General features: G+C 43.6%; 1 protein-coding gene across 1 annotated transcript in view; it reads right to left on the bottom strand.

The window, feature by feature from the left end:
• Window positions 1–24,836, bottom strand: part of jarid2b (jumonji and AT-rich interaction domain containing 2b) — a 100,432-nt gene that overhangs the window by 11,746 nt on the left and 63,850 nt on the right. Inside the window, exons 4-6 of the mRNA XM_070921623.1 lie at window positions 17,273–17,496; window positions 7,934–8,149; window positions 4,318–4,562 (exon numbers count right to left, since the gene is read on the bottom strand). Of these exons, the coding sequence (XP_070777724.1) occupies window positions 4,318–4,562; window positions 7,934–8,149; window positions 17,273–17,496 (685 nt within the window). The remainder of the gene's footprint in view (window positions 1–4,317; window positions 4,563–7,933; window positions 8,150–17,272; window positions 17,497–24,836) is intronic.

The following is a 24,836-nucleotide window of genomic DNA, read 5'->3' on the forward strand; positions in this document are numbered from 1 at the left end:
GTTTCCCCTGTACGCATTTCTAAGAATATCCTCTCTTCCTCGCCCGACCGTGTTAAGAGATCTTGCTAAGTTAAAGATCAGTATTTGGCAGCCAATATCTGAATAGACTGAGTCATGTTTCTGTAGTTGTATTAGCATAAAAGGGCTACTTTGTCCTGTTGTATTTGGTTACATTTTCTTTTATTTTCATACAGAGCAAACATGCTTTTCTTTACGTTTTTACTCTCAAATATCTAAACGATGCATGCAAAGTAGGGGTAGACATTGTCATTAGAAAACATAAAAATTAACATCTATAATCATGTCTCGCTGCCATCCATCTACAGTATCTGTGTCTCTCTGTCCAGACCAGCTGGAAGTGAACCATAGAAGAAAGAAAGGAGGAGAGATGGAGTTATCAATCACAGTCGGGGCGCCACAGGAGGGAGGTGACAGCCGGCCCATTGACAGGTTTGCCTTTGAAGGGCTCTTGTGTCACATTTGTGTGTGTATATGTGTGTGTGTGTGTGCGCATGTATTGTATTGTGTTCGTCTCAGGTGGCGGGGGGCCGACACAAAGACCAGGCCATTAAAAGATAAGGGGGGACTGAAACTTAACCCTGCCTCTGTCAATCACCCCCCCCCCCCCCCCCCCCCCCCAACACGCAGACATACACACACGCCTCCTTACAATGGAAAAACACAGGGTGACAAGGAGTGAGGGAGGAGAGAAGGGGTGTTGAGAAAGAGTGAGGAGAGGAAGGGAATGAAAGCAAGACTGAAAGAGAGAATTCAGCTACGATATGAGTGGATAAAAGAAGGCTGCACAGCAAGCACTGCGTAAAGAACACTACTGTTTTCACGTGATACATACTTCATGTCACATTATGAGCATTGTCACATTCATTGTGACTTTACTTGTTATTTAAGAATTGATTACAAATCTGACACATAATCTCACGAAGTTCAAACTGACTTATTTTTATTGTTATATTAGCAAACTCAGTACAAAGTTCAATGTGACAGTTTATTTAGTGTTACATTGATGCTGAAATAGTAACTAAGTTCTATATTTGTTCAGCCACAGTTTGCTGACAAAGCAGTGAATCTGAGAGACACACTGTCATGACAGCTTCCTGCCACAGGAGGGCTCAGCAGACCGGCTCACTTTCAGGGGGGGCTTGGCAAGTCTCCCTCACTTCTCTCTTTAATTATTTGGTCTGGTGGAAAAGGAGGATGGCAAGAGAGTGACGATGAGAGGAGAAAATACAAGCCAGGAGCTAGTACAGATACTTAGAAAGAAAGAAAAAAGAAAAGAGGTATGTAAAAAGGATATGGAAGTTCCCTCCTGCTAACAGCCACTGGCAGAGACATTTTGAACAGAAATGAGAAGGACGATGAGCAGAACAAGAAAGACAATGAAGCCAAAGGGAAAAAATAGCACACACACGCAGGCAGGCAGCCGGAGATTGTTCTGGAGTGTTCGGTCGCACATGAGCGGGGAAGGGGAGGGAAGGAGGAGGGAGAGGGAGGTGGGTCTAGATGACATCATGTGTTGCTATAGCCCAGCTGAGGCCTGGCAGGAAGATTTTTAACAGGCAACATCTGCAGGAGCCAGCCCTGGGAAGAAGGCGGGGGGGGAGACAGACAGCGAGAGAAGGCCAGCCAGAGGATGGAAGAAGACAGGAGAAAGTTTAACCCTTGAAAAACCCTGCTGACTAACAAAAGATGAGAGGAGATGTAGAAGAGGTTGGGCATGCAGCCCTATATGCAGGATTATTCTGTTCCTCAAACACTTTTACACACATTTTTAATCGCGTACGGTCAGATTTAAACTTATTTGTCAACCTGAGGTACCACTAGTGCTGAAAGGCACCTCCTTAAAAACTTAACTACACATCAGGGCAACAAAGATACCACGTGGGGACCACAAGAACTGTGTTTTGTCAGCTTTGGCTATTTTGTGTTTTCTCCAACATGAAATGACGACAAAAAGGGGCAAGTTGAGGAGATGCTCAGTAATGTTCTTTGTTTCCAGTGCAAACCTTCTCCTCACCATGATGGTCTCTTATGACCAGGAAATAATGTAAACACTATAACTTAAACTTATAATAGACGCAGCTTGATAGCATGCAACACATCCATCAAGTGTTACGGCGGTGCGATGACAATCAACGGGTTAAATCTTATGCTGAACTATAAATCAATTCCTATGCCGGAGTCATTTGCGGTGCGACTGCCGGAACACCTCGACGGCGAGGCATAAATCCGGCTTAAGCCTTCTTTCGCCTCTGCTGTCTTATTAGGGCGTGATGCGATGCGGCCCTGGGCAGGTTGACTTTTAAGCAGCTAGAGAAAGGTCACTACAGCCTGGCACTAATAACACACACAAAACCAAATCCCCTTTTATAACTAACAGGGAGAGATCTGCATGCAGCATCTTCAATGAGCATTTAATTCACATTGGTTTGTTGTCTAATGTTATTTTTCACGTTTTAGTATTATTAGGGGGGTTAATTGAGGAGGGCTGAGGACAAAGGACAAACAACTAAACAAGAAAGTGCAGAGTCCTTTTCAAATGATGCAGAGTTGGCTAAATGGTTTGGCCCTTGCACACCCCACCTGCGCTTGCTTCTGTGTGCAGCTGCTTTGCTGACATCCCCACTTTTGTTATTTAATTAAAATGGATAGAATCATATTGTTTTATAAAAAGGTCCTGTTACGGCGCATGTATTTTGTTGATACAAGCTGCTATTAAATTAGGGAGAACTGAATCATGGTGAATTGAATTATGATAATGCCTTTACCCTCCGGTTTTACACACACAACCCCTAGTTCGTTTTTACGGCTACATAATCACTTAACCTTTTATATGGCTTAGCCTGTATTTTCGCAGTTGGCCGTGTGTATAAATGTGCGTGCGTGTGTGTCTTGAACACACATGGTTAACGCACATACTGTTCATGCTAATTGAAGGGAGAGCGAGGAGGAGGGAAAAAAAAGCACTAATCCTTCCAAATGATTGGAGCCATGTTGTCAAGGGCAAGATCCGTCTGTTTGACACAGGAGCAGAGAGAGAGAGAGAGAGAGAGAGTGGAGTATGAAGAGAAAATGAGTGAAAGAGACTGAGAGAGCCGGAGATATAACGAGAGAAGAGAACAGGAGGAAAAACAAAACACACTGTATGAGAGGAGTCAAAAGAATAACACAGGGTGCCAACAGTGAATTGAGAAAGAAAGAGAGAGAGGAGGAAGAGAGAGAGGTGGAAAAGCCATACAGCAAAGACGAGTGAGTAAGGCTGAAGTTTGTCTTGGCAGGTGGTCACTCTCATTGCAATTAATTGTTGGTTTTACAATTCCAGCCACTTTAAAAAGAACCTTGAGCATATGCTCAAGTGTGCATCAGCAGCAGCAAAATATAAACAACAACAACAACAACAACTACAACACTGGATAGAGGTTGGCATTCAACAGGAAGGAACAGGCAGGGGAGGAAATGGAAAAGAAGAGAGAAAGGAAGCAAAGGGAGCAAAAGCAGGAGATATATCATAAGAGAGACAGAATGAAATGTGGTGCCTCAGCAGACAATTGCTTCTGACTAGCTGATGTGGTCATAAGAATGCCAGTTTCGTGACTAATGCCACCTCTACGCCATCTCTTCCGTCTACTTCTCCTCTTTCACTTCGTGGGGTTCCTTGAAACCTGCTTAGTGCCACAGAGAGAGAGGCAGGCTTTCACAGCCCCTAGCCAGCGCTACTAAATATAGCTACAGTCACGACAGGCCAAAACACAATCATTACTCTCCCAGACACAATGGATGAGAGGAGAGGAGAGGAGAGGAGAGAGGAAAGAGTAGAGGAGAGGACAGAGTAAAAGGAAGAGCAAGCAGAATGCAAGGCAACGGAGGAAAGCAGCAATAAAGAGAAAGTATAGAAGGGAGACAAGAAAGGCACAGGAGTAGTTAGGAGAAATCATTGACAGGAAGATAAAAAGAGGATGTGGCAGATGGGTAAATGAAAAGAAGAGCCAAGAGAGGGGAGGCTTTCAAATGGACATAATGGCCAAACAAGCATGCTGTACCTCGAGCCTGTTAATGCAGAATATTCCATCATATCTCCAGTTATAACATAGCTAATGCAAACCATTCACCTGCCATAGAAGTTTCCCTATAAGAGAATACTTTCCCTTCATGCTTCTGTCACATTTTCCAAGCTCTCCTGAGGAAGCTATAGAAATGCTTTCATCCTTTCCTTTTTCCTCTCTGTGTGATATTTAGCATGTAATGGTTTTTGTCATCCATTTGAAATTCTAACGCTGGGTGCTCCCGGCCATATAGTACCTGTTTGCGTAGCTCCTCAGCAGCTCTCCTCGGCGGCAGCCCGTTGGCGGAGCCTCGACCGCTGGCCATGGCCTGCTGCTCCCTCGCGTGCTCCCGTGCCTCCGCCCGCTCACTGCGCTCCCTCAGGAGGGGCGGAGGTGGAGGCGGAGGAGGTGGCAGTGGCGGGGCGGGCGCATCCCTGCCGTGAGTTCCCGCCTTGGGCCTCGGACTCTCCCTGGTCCCCGCTTTACCGTGGCTGTTGAACACTGGAGGGGAGAAAGAGAGCAATCAGATGTGCTGCTTTTGTGATTCTTAATTAATATGGGAGAGGAGGACATTAAACACAAGTTAAGATCTCTTATTAGCTTGAAGCGGCTACTCACATACATATACTTGTACAAGCTGTATCGTTGATTAAGCTAACTGATTTTAGTTGTCTGTCTGCTACCAGTATATGAAACTGGCATGTCTTCATATACTTTGTGAAGATCATGAAGAGACCTCTTAGTTTTAGGACTCTGAAGCAACAGGACAGACTCTGCAGTAACACTTCGCATGATTCACTGTTGAGATTTAGGAAGCTATATGGTTTATGTACACGTTATATGCTTTTCCAAGTTCTGCAACCTAGTAAACATTCCTAATGTGCACAAGAAGTAACAAGTAAATACATTTAAATAACCAATTAAGCCACTGTAAAGAAAACAAGACACTGTGGAAAGTTCCTATCAGTTAGCAAGTTATAAATACCCTTAGTAGGACATATGTTTTTTCAGGCTACAGTCTACCAATGTCAGTGCCAATATGTGGACATACTGAAAGTCTCAATACCCCCCCTGTAGTGCAGAATGGCATATAAACCCCTGGCACCAAACCACAAAATGGAAAAAGCCCACACAAACATTGGAGTGACAGGCTTTTGGCTGACATATAGGCCCCAATCAGTAAAATATGCATGATTTAAGGTGTGGATGAAGACGTCTTTATACTACATGTCAATGAACTTGTTCAAAATGGGCGTAGTACTACTACATCAACCTCTGGGGATGATGCTAAACGAGTCGAACAGGAACGGGGCAATTAACATACACTTTCAATAGCTCTCTCTTCAGCTTTTATGAGGCTCAATCTAAAGTTTCATGGTGTCTTAATATCAACAGGAAAAAGGCCATATGGAAAGAATGACAGGAGGGCCAAACACAAACACACAGAGCACTTACAGTACACATGCAACGCACAAAATACACAGCATGCTCTGAAAAGCAAGGAATGTGTTGTTAGACGATATGCATGCACGTTTTTGAGCATCAGCGCATCCTTCTGTCTGCAAAAGTGTGTACGTGTGTGTGTGTTGTACTGTATGTGTGTATCCACTCATAACCACAAAGTGAGCGTCTGCAGGTCTCTCGGGCCCCCGGCTCACTGAAAAATGAGAGAAATCCTGACATTTTGAGAAGTGAGCTAAGCAAGAAACTGAGCCCAATAAAAGTTGTTTAAATTAGCTATGTCAACATGGCACATGGCCGAGCCAGAGAGAGAAGTAGAGAGACGGAGCGCTGATGAATGGCCTACAATGTAGGGCCTTTCCTGTCTCTCTTTACCTCCCAGAATAAAATGTTTCTCTCTCCTTCATGAGTTCTATTTCTCCTTTTTCTCAGCTACACCCCCCCCCCCCCTCCTCCATCTCCTCCCCTCCTCCCCTCCCTCCCTCCCTCCCTAAGAGCCCATATAACCCGGCTCCTGCTGGAGAGTGGCCCAAGCGGCATATTAAAGTGTCACGTTTGACACCAATCTTAATACCGCAAAGTGTACTGAGGTGTGTGTGTGTGTGTGTGTGTGCCTGATACCCAACACAGCATAAACACTGTTTCAACACTGGAGCAATGACCCAGTCTTGACTGTGTGTGCACACCTATGTATGTAAACGTCTGTTTTGGTGTCCTTAACCCCCTCATCCCTATTGTCCCCTACAAAGTATATCTGCCTATTTCCCTCTTATCTATTTATTTAGCATATCACAGCGAAGGCGCCAAGCCTGCTTTGCAAACAGTGTTGGTATATGAGATAAGAAAGGAGACTAAGCTGTCCTCATGCACACAACAAGCCTGGATTTGTTCAAACAGGTTTCACTATCCTACTGTTTGTGCTCCTTCTACAGATATGAGCATATGTACAGTTCATGTTTCAAGCTGCAGCTACAGATGCTCCTGAAAGAATGAGAGCAAGGTATATGTATCCATGTTGGGGGGTAGACACTGTCAGTGAACTACACAAAGGCAGTGCACAGTTCTCCAAGAGTTCAGTGCAAGCAAATCTATGGACCTCTCTCCCTCTTTCTCTCTTAATCCCACCAGCCTCTCTCTCCTCCTCCACATCCCACTTGAGAGGATGACAGAGGAAAGAGCTGAGCAAAGCGTTCACCTTTTGAACCTTTCTGGCGGCAATTCTACAGACTAAAAGGGAGGGAGGGAGGGAGAGAGTCAGGGAGTGGGGCGAAAGGGAGGAACTATGAAATCCAGCCCTTGTTTCATGGGGAAACGCCTGGCCGGAAGGATTGTATGTCTCTGAAGTCTGCCAGGGAGGGAGGGCCTCCAGGTTAAAAGAAAGTCTGATTTTTCAAGTGAAAAAAATCTGCCTGTTCAGGAAGATTATTTGTTTCAAGGATTTTCTAGAATCAACTGTTATTTTTCTGGATAAAAAAAAAACACTTCACAAGACGAAGAGTTTTTGCATCATACTTGTTTTTACAGTCATCAGTGTTGGGATTGTGAGCAAGTCTGTTCTCATGGGCTCAACTGCATGCATGCAATTCCTAAATGTTGTGCACAAGTGTGTGTGTGTGTGTGTGTGTGTGTGTGTGTGTGTGTGTGTGTGTGTGTGTGTGTGTGTGTGTGTGTGTGTGAATTCATCCAAATGTCTATGTGCCCCAAGGGGTGTACGTATGCTGTCACTGCGTTGTGTGTGTGTGTGTGTGTGTGTGTGTGTGTGTGTGTGTCAAGGGCCCCGGCCAGCTGTTGCAGTGCATAAACACCTTGTTAGGGCTTAGCAAGCTAAGTGTTAATTGGGGTGGAAAGAGCCGATGTGCTGCTCTGCTATCCCATGTGACTTAGCCTGTCTCTGCAGAGGAACACAAGAGAGCAAACTTAGGAAATTGCTCACGTTCACACACAAACAGGGATACGCACACAAAACACACACAGAGAGACTCTGTCTTCTGTCCCATGACTCATTCTGTGCCCGTTTGGCCCAAATGTTTCTCTTTTGTCGTTGCATTTCACTGTCTCCCAGAAAAAATGGATCTTTCCATTCCTCTCTAGTTGTTCTGCTGGTGCATCATCCTTCACTAGCCTTCTTTCTCTCCCCTCACCTCTCACCCCCAGAGTGGCCCATCCTTTCCTCCTCTTCACTTGCTTTCATCCCCTACACACTCAGACAGTAAACACAGGATCTCTGTGACTCATAAAACCAATTGAAGACATTCTGTCTCTTCAAAGTGCCGCTATTCATGAGTGACTACATTTCCCATCAGGCTCTGGGAATATGTAGGAAAGGAGTTAACTCTATACTCTACGTCGGGGGGTGTGAAGACAAAAGAAGTGTGTTAGTAATGAAAACATGCTTATCCCCACGCTCTTACCATGCCCGTTGAGCGGCTGCCTGGTGGGGAGCTTGCCCTTGCGGGGTGTCGAGTGGCAGGAGGAGGAGGCTGAGGCTTGGCTGCTGCTTCCCCCACCATGAGAGTGGATCCCACCTCCGTTCCTCACCTCCTCCTCCTCCTCCTCATCCTCCTCCAGGTCCTCCTCCTCCTGAGAGCTTCCGAAGTAGGCCATGTTGCTGGGCAGGGCCGATGAACCTGAGTGCAGAGAGGTGGAGGAAAGGAGAAGAAAGGGACACGGAGAGGGAGATGAATAATAAAGAGGTAGGTTGGGGGAGGAGGGAAAGAAAGTAAAAGAGAAGGAGAAAAATTACTATTTGAAATAAGAAAAAGTCACTGGGGAAAAAAAACAATTTGGACACAATACACTTTTTTTGGAGACCACCAGCTGTCTGTGTGTGGAAAAAATGTCTTTTTTCATTCTAATATCTGACATTACAGATGAATCAACATCAATATGCAAGTGGTGAAATATTAATGTAAAAATAGAAGTTGCTCAAGCATTTGTGAAAAATGGTGATTGTGCTGCTGTTTTTTCATCTGTTATTATCCCAGTTGGTGGCCTATTGATGCTTTGTAAACTGCTCTGCACATAGCGGCTTCATTGTTACATTCACACACACACTCTCACACACACACACACACAAACATAATCAAGGACACACACACAGCACAATGTTCAAATGATTTGCAAAGCGATGACAGTTTTGCTTTACCAACATTTATACTGTGTCTGAATCAGACTAAACCTCTTCCAGATCACTTCTTAAATCTGACATCTGCATCTATGGATTTACTATTTATCTATAGACCTTGACCTTTGTTTCTGGAGTTTGTCCTGCAAATGTTTCTTTTTACAACGTTTTGCAAATGCCCGAGTAGTACTGGTGGTTGGAGCAATACAAATGGTATTACTATATGCAGTGCAGAAGGAACGGGAGGGGATGACTTGCAACATATAGTTGGAACTAAAGCCAGAGCACTGGGAGTATGTAACAGGCCCTCTTTCCACAGAGACTGTTGATGTTGACAGTTTTATTGAGACATATATACTGTACATGAGCTCAAATATCTAACTCTGTATAAGAGTTACTTTAGAAATCAAAAGAGTTGCCGCTGAGCTAATCCCAAATCTGTCGCTTTTACTCTTCCAAACAGGATTACTGTCAATCTCTCCCCCTACTGGAGAAGAAAAACTGATGCTCTCTCTCTTTCCTTCTTCTGTCACACTCAATCACTTTCATTGTCATCTCTGAGAAATCTAGCTCAATACGTGCTGGAAGGAGGTAAATGGTGTTTGGCAGTGGGTAGCCTATAATGTTACCTCAGTTAGCAGAATGTAGACACACACTCACTCTCATAAAAGGTCATAAAGCCCAAAGCTATGTTATTAAATCTCATAATGTTGCACTCGTAAATCAGTGTGCAAACAGCTGGTTCAGTCACACAGATGCAGGAATAAAAGCTAAGGCAGGCTTGTAGAGTGCTGCAGTAGTGACTGGCACTATAATGTTTGGACAGAAACATAAACATATATACAGAGGCACAGTTGTAAATCTTTTTTTTCCATTTTGCTGCATCATGCCTCCGTGTGTGCCCAGAAACATCATAAAAGATCTTTACAGCAATATGCTGATCTTTGCCACAAACAGACCTGTAGAACGCTTCATTGCTTGTGTGTGTGTTTGTTTGTTGGGATAGCTACTGGAGCCTTCCACCTCTCACCACCTTCTGTCCAAAGGCCTGCTCGACCTATGGAGGCCCTATCTATAACCTCAAGAGGACAACCAGCAAGACTGTTTGAGTCCATTTCTATTTGTACTGTTTGACTGTGTGTTTGTGATTGTTGATTTACAGTTAACAACATCCTCATAGCGTTGATTAAATGGCTGTTTATGAGTAGGAAACACTGAATTTTATGAATTTGTGTGTCCTTCATACATTGATTGCATAGCATGAGCTGTGGTTTTTATCACCCTTTTAAAAAGGGGCCACAGTGTTTAAAGGCATTAATGGGAAGCAATGTGTGATTATATATCAATTAAAATAATGTTAAGCCTCTGAAAAATGGACTGAATTTAACTAGCCTGCATTAGGCAATACATGGTCCTTAAAATCAGTGAATTAAGAATTAGCCAAGCCAATTATTTAATTAGCGCTCTTATTTTGGAGGGTGCTGCATATTTATCTTTGATTTTACACATTCAATACATTATTAAGTGGCTTAATAAAAAATATAGAGATGACACAAGCACGAGGACACCAAAATAATTCAATTTTCTAATAGACTTGCACAGGGGATATATCTTATACATATTAAAACAAGCCAGAAATTAGCAGCAAAACTTCACCACTACTTCACGAGGTCTCCAGTTGGACAGTTAATTAAAAGAGAGAGTTGATTAAAAGAGAATATGCTCAATCATTAGCTCATCAGTGAATAATGTAATGTAACCCTGCACTGAAGCTGCTATGGGCTGAATAGTTGTTTAGTAACCAGCCTTTTGTAACAGATTTAAAACTACAAGTGGACAATGGAGCACTAAACATTTGTGTGTAAGTGTGTATTTGAGAATACACCCTGACACCCTCACTAAGCCTGGGCTTTCCGAATGACAAATGAGAGGACATGGTATAAGGCTTAAGTGGTGCCCTGATACACTGCAGAATAAAATAAGAATAGAAGGTAAGAGTCCTTAAGGGAACCCTGTCCTTTCCCTACCAACAAACTGCCGTAAATCAACATCTTAAATTATGTTGATTTGATAAATTACTTCCTGCTTTTGTGATAAAAATAATAAGCACATTGAAATCATTATTCTAACTTTCCTTTCTTCGAACACAGATTAATTTTCATTTTGAAATGCACTAACAACTATTATTGGCCAGTTGGAGGGGGGGCTGTGGTTACCACATGTCACATCACATTTTGTTCGAAAGCTTAGTTTAAATTTCATACTCATATCAAAGCCTTTCCAAACCCTAAAAAAACAGAGCCTGGTAATAATAAGTCTTGTTGTGCCTTGGATCACACTTTTCACACAGCAGCTCTGCCAGTTTCTAATTATCTCCTCTGAGAGCTGGAGAGAAAATAAAATCTGTAGTGGCAGCAGATTCCCTAATCAGATAATATTGGAGTTTTACCTGCTCTCTTTAACTTCTAAAGGAGGTCTGTAGGGCAAAAAGTAGCTGCAACACCAGTGAAATGTGGCTTTTACGTAATCCACAGTGAACGACATGCTAAGGCCTGTGTCTTCTCACACCACGTCTGGTTAAAGATGCACTCATAACACATGCCTGGTGTGTTTATGTTGCGGTTTCTTGGCATAGAGGATCTGAAGTAGGATGCAGACAATTATATGTGGTTGAACCCATGTAGCAGTGCCACTTTGTAGCAAAGTACAATTTTCTGGCTTTTACCCAGTGGATCAGGCCTCTGAGGTTGGGTGACCGCAGCACACATACAAACCAGCAGATACAAAACGCCACACACATGCACCTAAAGACACACGCACACAAACACATCACACAGAGACCTCGTTTATCTTGGCCACAGAGCAAACGCTCCTCTCTCAGACCAAACAAACACGCCGAGGCAGCATACACACTGGCCCAATCAGCTTCTAATGACTTGCTTCATTAGCTAAATGGCTGTAATTTACTGCCCTGAACAGGGGTCAGAGGGCCAATGGCAAACAGACCAAAGGGGCAACCGGGGGAAGAAATGGAGGGAGGAGTGTGTGTTTGTTTGGGGGTGCAGGGAAGTGGAGACAAGTGAAAATGTTCAAATACATCAGAGGAAGTGTGTCTGTGTGTGTGTGTGTGTGTGTGTGTGTGTGTGTGTGTGTGTGTGCCTTTATAGGACTTATGGGAACCAGTTTAAGGTACCGTACAATAATTGTTGATATGGAGTAGAAACTGAAAGAGGAAGAGAGATGGAGCAAAGTGAGAAAGAAAACAAGAGACAGATGTATGTGTCGCCAGACGTCAGACCGATGTAACAATGGTACAACTGTATCCTCTAATATAATGTCCAAAATAAGACTTCAGTCTTTTTTGGATTTTGGAGTGAAGGAGACAGCCTGCCAAATGGATCTAGTGGTTCAACACTGACCAATGGCATCCTGACTACAGGAGCGGCTGCAATACCAGAGACCCCGAATCTCAGTTCCCAGAAATACACACATGAATACACAGACATACACACAAACATGGTGAAAAAACACAAGTCAGTCCTTCAAGATCTCCAACAGGGCTTGAGCCCAATCCCCCAATTACATCGGCTTTTCATCCACCTCATTCCGACCGCAGACAAATCATAATTAGGTCTGAACGAGTCTATTAGGATTGTCATTTTTAACGGGGCTCTTGGGCGGGGGGGGGGGGGGGGGGGGGCATAATTACAAACCCTCCTTTCTCTGTCTACCCTTCTTTTGTCCCCTTAACTGGAACTGAAACAATGAGGACAATTTAAATAGTCAATCAGGAGGGTTTAGCTGCCAGGGGGACATGTGGACGTGCTGACTTAAGACAAAGTGCCACATGTGTGCACAGGAAGTATGAGCGCTGTTTTTAAGGGAAGGTCAGAAAGGGAGACGAATCTAGGTTCTCTGGCAGGGAGAGGAAAAGTTATCTCCTACAGCTGGGCACTGCCAAAACTGTTCATCAGTCACTAGGGGAGAAACAGAGAGAGAGAGAAACTGAGAGGATTAGGGATTACGCCTCCAATTGACATTCCTTGATGTCAGCAAAACCATTAACCCCACAAACAGTGGCTCCGCTCTTGGAGGAGAATGCAGAATCAGTCGGTGTTGCAGCACTAACTTCTGCACAGCAACGTGAGTGACAAGAAAGTCACAACTGTACGCACACAGTTTCCAGGCTTTAATCAAATAGCAATCATACATTAGAGAGAGAGAAAAGTACCTCATCCCGGAGGGAAATTTAGTTGTCACAGCAGAAATGCACTTGAGAGACACACGAGTAGCTGTCGGACTTGAAATCTTATTCCCAGGAGTGAAAATGGGCTTCTAGTTAAGCAAGATTCTCAAACAATAAAAATATCATCAAACAAAATCAAATATAACTATCCAGCTACAAAGATAGAGGTCCCAAGCACATTTCCCAGGATTGGCAGTTTTTTCTTAAAAACCAGATGTGAAAAGTCCACGTTTGTCTCACGTGTAAATTGCATACTAGGAATCTGAGGTCTCTGGTTCACTAGGTCAGGGCTGGGAGGTTATGCAAGCAGAGCAGAGAAACTGCCCTCGCTGAACCTGAGAGTGAGAGAAGCACCACGCTGGGGCTGGCAGGCATGGAAGAAGGCCCAGAAGGCAAAGAGGTAAACACAGCAGTGGTGCACATATACACTGGCACACTGGAAAACTGGCACACAGACACATTACACACACACAAAAAAAATCACAGTCCTGGAAATGAGTCTTATGTAAGAGCCAAATTTCCAGGAGTGTGTATGCAAACGGTTATTAATTTACTCCCTTATCTATTCTTATCTCATCTATGTCAATGTGTATTCTCTACGTGTGTGTGTGTGTGTGTGTGTGTGTGTGTGTGTGTGTGTGTGTGTGTGTGTGTGTTTGTGCCCCACTGAGATCAAACTTCGGTGAATAACCTCTTTCCAAAAACAAAAGATTCCTGATATTTACGGTTTTTAAAGATGAATGTTTGCTCTAAAGGGTCAGAGAGCAACCAATACCACTCTTAAGTTGTGCAGTTTACATCCATGACAACAATCATTCCTGAAAGATTTATTATGTTATTTACTTAACTAGCGGGTATCTCAAGTTGAAATGAAACCCTTGGATGACTTGGTAAACCTGGAGCAGGCCAACATTGAGCACTTCGATCTGAATCTATTACACCACTTAATTCTACTCCTCTCAGTGCTGCCCCCACCCTGCCAACAGCAGCACTGCACCCTCTAGGTTACCAGAGGCAGACAGAGCCAGAGGCAGACTGTCTGGCTACCACCCAAATGGCTTTCTCCATGGATATAAACAGCCCAACTACAGGCCTGGACCACACATAAACACCATTCTGAGGACATAGGCAAGGACTGAGCACTCAGCTTGTGTGTGAGGGTGTGTGTGTGTGTGTGTGTGTGTGTGCGCATGTTTGCAGGAGAAAGAGATGAGCAATGAGATAAATACAGAATATAGGCCCTAGACAGTGTGGGTGGTGAGCATGCACGCTGTGCATCCTTCTATACAGTAGACAGAAATCTTGTTTTTCACTTCTCTGTCCGGTTACTCCCACGTTGCATCAGAATAATCGGGCACCCCTGCTCCCCCCTGGAGGAATTAAAAATAACTTTTCCTTGGATACAGCAACAACACCACCACCAGCAGCCAGCCAGTCATTATCATGGAGAAAAAAAAGCCCAAAAGAATAAGATGTCGTCAGTTACAAACTCTGATTGGATTCAAAGGTAACACGAGTAACATGCAGAATGATGGAAAACTTAGTTTGTGATTTCACAATAAGGAGCGACACAAGATCCCTGCTTTCACAATATTTGTTTCTTTTTGTGTTGCTCACTTTACAGCTTCAAATCCTTCATGTTTTAACTGCTTTTATGTAGCTGTCAGTTTGAGTGATGGATAGAAGCCTGTGGGGTGGATGTGTAATGTTTACCAGATAAGAAAAGCAAACACTGCAGTGGGTGTGTGGGGGTGTACAGGCGTGTGTTTACACATTGTGAACGTTTGACCCGGGACGAATCCCAGATATCACCACTGACAGGGTTTTAGGGTAGAAATGTTGCTAAATGCCCCCTCACAACTTCAAAAAGTAAGCCAAAATCAAATTGAAAAGATAGAGAATTAGGGAGATAATGGATATGAGATTTCCATAATAGAGCTAGAGATCCTGTCAGAGGCATTTTGGTGGCAGACATGAAGCAGCCTAATGTGTGTGGTGGTCAGATCACCAGAGAGACATGTATCAGAATCTTAAAGGGGATTGGGGGTTTCAGACAATATCAAAGAGTCCCTTTGAAAAGATTAACCAGGCTAACATGGTCGTCCTCGTGGGCTGTGTCTCGTCATATACCCTGGATGCTGCATGTGTGCAGATATACACACACACACAAACACGCACACACATGATGGCAGGGCACAAAGGAGATAAGCAGAACAGGCAACGTCAGTGGTGAGCATGGATTTGCACTCACACACACGCTTGAACACACACATCCCAACACAAACGCACAACCTCAAGGGCTCTGCTGACATTCTCCCATGTCCCTCTCTTGGTAAGGGTCCCTGCATATGGGTCATATGAGAGGCCAAGGGGAAAAACAGAGCAGAAGAAGCCCGCACAGGAAAATGTCATCCTTGCAGCATGGATACTAGACACACACACATACATACATACATACATACATACATACATACACATACACACACACACACACACACACACACACACAGAGAGAGAGCTAAACTGGGTCTATAAATACAGCGGTAAAGAAGGGAGCGGCAGAGTGGAAAAAGCCCAGTGGAAAACCATTCAATCGTTAGCTTAGCAGCCTAGCTCTAAAATTAGCCTCAGTAGCACAGTACAGCAGACCCTGCACACACACATACACACACAGAGACTAGAATTCGGCTTGCAAAGCACCATTCCTAACCTTAATTATAAAGAGAGAAAGCAGCACAACTGAGTCAGGACCAGCCACCTACACCTCATTAGTCTACCACTCAACATGTAAGGGTGGGGTTAGCTTAGCACCCAGAGCTCAGAATAATCTCAACTTCAAAGTATATGGGACATTATATCATTAGCCTATGTAACATCCTGGCCTATATATGCAAATCAAAGCCCCTCTCACCGAAGGCTTCAGTCAGTTTTAGCAACCTCCAATTATACGTTCTTGAATGAGCCCTGTGAGGTTAAAATGACATTCCATAATGGGAGTATTCTCGTCAGAATAGCAACGTATAGCCATCACGTCCCAACAGACTTGAATCTAAATTTGCCTCTCCTGAGTCTTTAGCCTACTTTGTGAGATGGGCAGAGGTTAATAATGATAACAGTAAATTAATCTGAGGAGAGGCATTTTGCCTTTCAAATGAGTTAAATCTGGTTGTGAGGACATGTTTAAGAAAAAGGTGAGTGGGATATTTAACAAAAAGGATAAAATCAAGATAGCAAAGAGAAGTCACGGCCAAGGTTGTTTGAGAAAATGGACTTAAAGTTTTTATTATTTAAGCTTTCAATGCATCACTCCTTCTCCTTTCATATTTCAAAAGAAAAAGGATGATTTAAGATGGACATGAATGTAAGGTAAAGCTTGTGATTTATTGAAGTGTGTAAGGGTCGTTGTCGTTGTCGGTCGTTGGGGGGGGGTTAGTTAACTTAAGTTACTGTGTACGGGTGTGTGATAGTGTCTTAGTGCTTGAGTTGAAACCAAATAGTTTTCCCTGTTAAGACACTCCCAATAAACAATGATGCTGTGTGAGGCACGGGAGAGCTGCAGACATACACACACACAAAAAAAAACCTCTGCTGCTAATTACTCTGCCATGGCTTTTATAGTTAATTTGACATCGAAGGTGCTAGTGTTTGTAGTGTAGGGCGTGTGACTGTGTGAATACTATATGCACTAACAGCTGCTGTGGTAGAAGGTGATGGGCAGGGTGTTAAAGAGACAGATACTTGTTGAAAGGTAGGAGGGGGGAGATGTGTAAGCTGATGAAACGCAGGATAATCTTAGCCCTGGGCGAGTACACAGTTATTTGTAGTATGGGTGTGTGGTTTTGAGTGTGTATGGAGTGGGTGGGGGGTGATCAGAACCTGACAAAACTTACTTTATGTGCTCTTGAATTGCTTAGGCATGCATCTTTATGTGCGTGTGCGTGTGTGTCTAAACTAAAGAGCAGAGCAAAGTGTTTAACCACAACTCAGGTTTCCCTTTAGACCTGTATATGAGACAATCCATCTCAGTCTGACAATACCAGCACTGAGCTGCACATACTCTATGACAGATCTTGGAAATGCTTGATCCTGATGTTTCGCAGTTATTGGGCGTGTTCATGAGTTTGCTATTAGAAGTGTACATAGTGCAGGCCTATCCAACGACAGCCAAACAGTAGAAAAATGTTATCCAGCCTCAGAAGTAATATGTAGTTTGGCTTTCTAGCAGAGACATGTGTCCTGGATATCCCGTATAAAAACCTCTAATATTGGAGCTAGACATATCTGCAGCTTTCTTGTTCAACAGCATCCCTCCACTTGTACCACTGGTTGTGGGTGTGCATGTAATTATGTCTCCATCTGCTCCACTCTGCTGTGTCTTACCTCTGAGGCAGAGGAAGGTGAGGAAGTCCTCTGTCTTGGGCTTGCGTCTGGACAGGTCCTGAATGGAGGAGGACAGGGATGAAGAGGAGAGTGATGAGAGGGACGAGGAGGGCACAGTGGCCAGGCTGGTGTTCAGGCTGCCTGGGTCGGCCACTTTGACGGGCGTGGTGCTGGGCGAGTTGGGCTGCGACTGGGCAAACTTCCTCTGGGCTTGGAGCCGAGGTCTGAGGGGGAGAAAACAAGAAGGAAACGAGAGAGTAAGTCACTGATATGTATTATTTAATTACAGTGGAGCACATCAGCGTCTTCTCCACAGCGACAAGGAGGCTGCCATGACTGCTTGAGATAATAGTTCATACAATTTATCAGATTTTATGTTCACATAGAAATAAGCACTACAGGACATTTATGCAAGACAAATCACATTCATTTCAAATATTAAAATATAATTATACATGCATAGAAAAAAAACATGAAAAACACATACACGTGCAAATGTAGTTACTGCAGACGGTTTGTTGTAAGAGGTATGTGGTGCTGATATCATTCATCTCTATACATCTCAGCAAAAGACAAAGCGGTCTGCAGCTGATTAAAATCACACTTTTGCTCTTTTGCATACATGCACAAACACATACACACTCTCTCATCTTTTGTATTACTATGGCCCGATGGCTATAGTCTCACTGTAGAGTGGATTGCTGAAACAATTACCCTGTAGTGAAGAATTGATCACCTTTGTGTGTGTGTGTGTGTGTGTGTGTGTGTGTGTGTGTGTGTGTGTGTGTGTGTGTGTGTGTGCGTGCGTGCGTGCGTGCGTGCGTGCGTATACGCACATTTGTTCAGTGAATGGGTGTGAGCCCATCATGATCACTTGGATGAGCAGGCACCCACACACACACTGATGTGGTCATTCAGTGAGTGTTGGGGTGCATGTAAATGTGTGTATTTACATGAGTACATTACACAAAATAATCTACATGTGTGTGGTCACAGCTACACACACACACACACACAAAGTAGTTCCTATTCAATTCCTGTTGAGAACTGAGTGAAAGATAATTAAGGCAGAACCAGTGGTGGCAGCTGATAATAACCAAATACACAGGAACCGTCTGCAAAAACAAGCACAAGCCGCCAGAGATCAACTTAAGTTTCTTCGTCTTTCTATCTTCCTCTTCCTTTTTTCTCTTTTACTTCTGTCTCTTTCTCACTTTCCACCATTTCATTTGCCCCCCCACCCCCTCTCAGTTGAGCTTACTTTCCTATGTGGTACACAAAACCTTTGAGATGTCTCTCTCATTTTTCTCTCTGCTTGTCTCTTTTCTCTCTTTATTTCTCAGTGTGTGTCAGTGGAGGCGAGGGAAGGAGGAGAATATTAAAGAAGTGGATGTCTGAGAGAAAGCGATGGACTTGTCACGCCGCCTCCCTCATACACAACACGCACACCCCTACACCTGGGTGTGGACACTCACACTCACACACTTAACATGTAGGCACATGCACACACACACAAACCATAAAAGTCCTAGACTGTCAGGGGCCACATGAACCAGCAAGTGGCCTCAATCGATTAGTGCTGCTGTGTGTGTGTGTGTGTGTGTGTGTGTGTGTGTGTGTGTGTGTGTGTGTGTGTGTGTGTTTGTGAGTGAGAGCGAGCTAGAAATGTTGAGGAGAAGTGATAGAAGCAATGTGATATCCTGGTATTATTTGTCAATTTGCTGCGGACCGGATTGAAGTAAGGGAAGATAGGATCATGTCTGGAGAACACCCACAATGCATTTGGCGCACTGAAAGGTGCAGGGTTCCGATTACACTTCAATCAGAGAACAGCGCGGCGTCAAAACGTGTCAATTTCCTGCCGTGACATGGGTGTAAGCTCAATATGTGAGAAATTGAGAGATGATTGCACGCGCATTGCCAAAGCGCTGCGTTTTGACGCAAAGGTGTGAGAAAACTAAACAAACAGCTGTTTGCACACGCCCAGTTCGTTTACAATCAAACACCAAGTAAACAAAAGCCTATGACTGTGATCGACTTGGCATTTTATAAGCTGGTATTCAATAGTACACAAAAGCGATCTGCATTTACACAAATCTAATTGGCTTTGATTCTGAATTTACAAAACGTCCATCATACTCATGAATTTAAGACATTTCCTCTCTGCACACCCAAAATGTCTCCAAACAAATGTGGCAGTGAAGAGTTTAATCACTAATTTTACTGAATACACTGTACTATAGAGCTGCCTTATTTCAACATTCAGCTAAAAGCTGGGTGCGTACAGGAGGTAATGTTTTCCCCTGGTATTACTGAACAAAGAACATGCCTATTCAATAGGCAAACAACACAATGGGGACAGGTGTCACTTCACACAAGGCTGTGATTTACTTGCAAAATAAGGAGAAAAAAAAGAGATAGGGCAAGAATGCGGCACATAGACGAAAGAATTGAGAAACTATCGAAGAAAGGAAGTGACAAAGAAAAAGAGAAAAAGATAAGGGAGGAGCTGAGTTTTCGCCAACCAGTTTAGATGTGATACAGTTGTATATGGTAGTAAATGAAGGAGAGAGGAAGGGACATAGACAAAGACAGACAAGTATATGGAGAAGGAAAAGGTCAGAAAAATGATCAAAAATTGAGGAAATGCAGTGAATGAATCAAAGAAAAAATCCAAACCATTCAAGGCCAGTTACAGAAGAAGAGTGTGATAAACAGCTCGAGAGAGTGTGAGAGGTAAAGCACAATCCTCTGTGTTTCACACATCCACATTGTGTCCGCTAGGCTGGTCTTCTGTTGCTGCCTGACTGGAGGGACTCAACGTGTACACACACACGCAAGGACACAAAAGACATGCTTATACCCTTGCCTACCCAACTTCAAGGTCTGCCCTCATGAAACATTTACCTGCTCAGCCTGCACACACACCAAAATAAAACTCTGCTTCGGTTGTGAGCACTAGGGATGGAGAGTGTGGGGCATACTGACAGAGACAAGTATGGAAAGAGATGAGGCCAAAGCCAGAGAGCGAGATGAAGTTATGGAGAGAGGGGAGAAAGGGCCGATGGGAGCGTGATGTGCAGAGGGAAGCTGGAAGCAGGGAGGTTTTTTCGACTGCTAGACTGGGTAAGATATAGTGTGAGAGAAGAAGACAAGTGAGGGAGAGGGGAAGGAAATGGAGAGAGAGAAGGGAAGACACAGTATACACAGAGATAATGCAATCATAGTTAGGTAACCTTAACCACAATCATGCCACTACATCCATTCTCTCACCCACCCTTCTCTTCTATTCAAAATTTGACTGAAGACAGAAAAGCTTGCAGAGTACATAGACTTAAATGGACCTTAAAGGACAACGGTTTGTTAAACACACAAAACTCCACACCACACTCTCCTTGTTCTTACCACACCTTCTTATCAATAGTCATTTTATATGCTTTCACATAGACGTTGCCATAGCCATGTGTGAACACCTGTATGTATGCATGGCTGTGTAACTGTTGCTGTGCTAATGCACGCTTCAAATGTGCAGCCACCCAAACCTGTCCCGCCATCCTATAAATTAAATCGTCTGCAGTCTAATATCGCAGAGGAGGGAGCTATGCAGACTAAGCTGTGCTATGAACACTTTCTAAATAGTAAGCGGAGGAGCAACTGAGCTCTCCATAAAAGCCTCTTTGGTAAGCTAAACCCTGGGTAGTTTTATAGCTGCAGCCTTAGATAAATAGGATTCTATTTAACTGTTTAAAAAGAGAGAGAGAGGGGGGAATAACTGACACACACACAAAGAAAAACAGGCAGTATGACAACAGAAATGAAGTACAGCAACTGTGCAAAAGAATGGGGACAGAGACAGATGAGCTAATAAAGCAATGTGCTTACTACATCCTGTCTAGACAGTCAACCAGAGGCTCTTTAGACGAGCCTCAGGTTTTCCTGGGACAATTCTCTGTTATCTGTTACCTATTAACTAACATGAGAGATAGGGAACCCCCCCTCCCCAACTTAAGTCTAACGATAACTGAAAGTACATTTCTGGTTACAGGTAATCTCTACTAATTGGACTAAATTCTCTTTAATGTACATTTCTCTATGCATTATCAGTTATCATCTTCTTTCTATTCTATTGGTATGCTGAAAGCAAAAGACACGGCTAATAAAAAGGTAATAAAACCCGATCTGCTTCACTGATGATGTGATAATGCATGGTTTGGCAGACAATCTACAGGCGGTGGAATGGATGAATAAAATCACCTTACACTACGAAAACTACAACTTCAGTAACAAGTAATTATTTCAAAGATGGCAGAAGGCTCTTGTCTTTGGAAGTAGTGCTCAGGTGGCAAAACAGAATTACTGTTATTATCACTATAAAAAAGTGTCCGGAAAATAGAGCATGAAAAAGTATTTATGGCAACAGTTATCTAACAAATTCATCCAGATTTCTCTGAAATTAAAGAATGTCCCCAAAGTTCTGCCTATATGTCAATGCCGAGCCACATCGCTTTAGGAGACAATGCATGAGGAAGGCTTTGGCGTAGCTGATACACACAGACACACAGACACACAGACACACACACTTTAGAGTCCCAAGGACCAGGTAAATATTGAGAAATCAGCATGGGAACAATTTGCAATGACATGACTGTTTTTGCAAGTGCAGCCACTGTGCTAACTGCCGAGTGGTAACATGAGCCTCTGATTTAGCCCTCAGTCTGCCCAGAGGAGGGCTGCCTGTGTGTGTGTGTGTGTGTGTGTGTGTGTGTGTGTGTGTGTGTGTGTGTGTGTGTGTATATGTGTGTGTGTGTGTGTGTGTGTGTGTGTGTGTGTGTGTGTGTGTGTGTGTGTGTGTGTGTGTGTGTGTGTGTAAGCCAGGGTACACTATGTTCCCAAGTGTGTTGAACTATAGAATACTCATTGGTACGGTGCCATGGTAGGTAAGTGAGGCTTACGTAAGTTAAAATTAGACTGATTGCCCTGATTGAAGGAGAGTGAGAGGAGAGACGCAGGGAGGGAAAAAGAGGAAACAGAGATCCAATAGCGGGAGAAAAAGCAAAGAGATTACAGCAGGATGTCCCCATTCATCCCTTTCTAATCCACCTTTCATCCATCCCTTCCTCTCTCCATCCCTTCCTGCTACCCCCCAGCCATCTACCCTTCAAAGGGCCGCTCTAATGTCTAATATTACACATGCCACCGTAGCTGCTGGAGCATTGATTATCTCTGAGAGAGACAGAGTGAGAAAATTCGACGATACTGTCAGCCAGCAATCCCGGGAAAGAAGACGAAACGGAGGAAGAAGAAAGGCAGAGGATAAAGGGGCATTTGTGATTTCCCTGTAACACATAAAATGAAGTAAGATGAAAAATGGGAAGGGAAGGAGGTGGTGATGAAGGGACAGAGGGACTGGGGTAAAGAGAAAGATGAGCTACAGCTAGTTTAATGTATTTTACTCTGCCAAAGCCAGACCACTGCGTGCTCAGGCAGCACAGCTGTGGACAGTTGACATAGATCCCACACATGCACATGGACCCTGTCAATCAAAGACAGCTCCACGTCTAGCTCTCTTCTTCAGTCTCCATCTTATCAACACCTTTCCAGTGATGGCCGTTTCCACGGGAACTGCTGCGACGGCAGGACTTTCTCAATGTGGTCATGTTGACTTCTGCTACGAGGGCGTTGGCAAGCGTCCACCCTGCTGAAGTGTCAGTGAGCAAGACACTGACTGCACTCCCCAACAGCTCCAGGGATGCTGATCAGTAACTGACCCTCATCTCAGATCTCTCCCAGCGGAGGGAAGCCAGCGAAAACAGAATTTGTCCTTCACACTCAATATCAATAACTCAATAACCCTCAGTGTATCACAAATAGAAACCTCCAACCCCAACTGGCCCCTTATACCAGTTTACTGTCAGCCAAAGCACATCGGCAGGGTGCAGAGTGCAAGAAACTAGATGACTAAGCACGTGTGTGTGTTTGTGTGTGTGTGTATAGAGCTGACAACAGCTGATTTATGAAACCGCATATCAACTCATTTGTGCAGAAAAGACTTATAATAGATGCATAGGAAAACACTTTAAATGCCAATTAGGCAGGATTGTTGAAAAATCTCCCATGCATGTTTGATTTATTGAATAAGATGTTGGCTCAGCATATCAGCATGTTTCAATTCTTAACGTATATCAAATATTGATGAATGGAGACCAATATGTTCAAGTACAAGAGAGGGACAAACAAAGAGATACAAACACTGTTGAGACTTGAACTTAGCAGCATGTGTTATGGATGACTCGGTTTTAATTGCTCAAGCTTGAAGAAACATTTTGTATATGGCATATGTGTTAATGGGTGAAATCTAGCTTGAAACGAGCAGCCAACACCAGATACCAAGCCTGTTTCTGATCCTGAAGTTAGACATGAGGCCTGATACTCAGGTTTCAACTGAATGTAAAGCCAATCCTCTGATTATACGGACATTTAAAGCCAGATTCTACTTTCAGTTAAAGGTTTTCAATTTTTCAGTAAATATAGACTCAGAAGTAAATCATTTAATTAATTAGTGGATAGATTGACTGAGCACCTTAAGGTGAGAGGGCATTTAATGACGTGTTAGTCTGCGGTCACGAGGTCACGTACTGTACACTGTGTCCCTTGTAGACGAGGCCTGGGTCCTCCACAGCGGACACTTGGCTGTTATGTGTGGCAGTCACTGTGTGGTTTGGTTTCAGACCTTTGCTGTACCACTGTAACCTGATATTTGGATAAGGCTGGCGAGTGGAACATGAGCCAGTGGTCCCTTGTGTTGATTTGTGCAAGTGTGTCAACCTCTGACTTTTAAAGCACTCCGCACTCTTAATACTCTGAAGTTCTTTGGATACCAGTATTCACCAGCAATGCCAGAAATGCTGTATTAATTGGAAAATAATTGTGTTATCTAAATTGCATCCATTTCAAAACTACACACAAAGCCATGGAAAGAGAATGAAGAAAGAAGAAAAAGAGAAAGGAAGACAAATAGCAAGAAAGAAAAGAGCAATTAAAAACAGCTAATCAATTAAGCTTTGCATTTAACTATCATATACCACTGAAATAAATTGCCAAAAGATACAACAGATAAAAACAAAGTATATATGATTGAATAATTGTATATTTGTATAATTTGAAAGTGTGTTCAGTAACCAGAACTGTTTCAGGAATTCAGTAAATACATCTATACCAGTGTAAGTAATCCTCGAGCTATGTTGGACATTCACAGTTCTCAGCCTTTGAATCAAGCAGACTCTTGAGCTCATCCACCGTGTGTCCAAAGGTTTGATAGATGTTGGCATGAGGCTGGGCTCGAGTCAGACTTTGTGTTCCCTCCCATGGTAAAGGTTATTGTGTGAGGAGGAGAGCACTGATCCAGAGTCTGTACCTTAGGGGCTGCATTAATTGGCTCCAGATGGCCCACATGGTCCTGATAAAAGACTACCTCGCTGCAGCTGGCTCTGTGAGAGTGTGCTCATGTGTGTGTGCGTGCTTGAGTCCATTTTGTACAAATCAGAGCCCACAAATGCACATGTTT

This window comes from Enoplosus armatus, chromosome 16 (assembly GCF_043641665.1).
Source record: "Enoplosus armatus isolate fEnoArm2 chromosome 16, fEnoArm2.hap1, whole genome shotgun sequence".
In the NCBI taxonomy this organism is placed as follows: Eukaryota; Metazoa; Chordata; class Actinopteri; order Centrarchiformes; family Enoplosidae; genus Enoplosus; species Enoplosus armatus.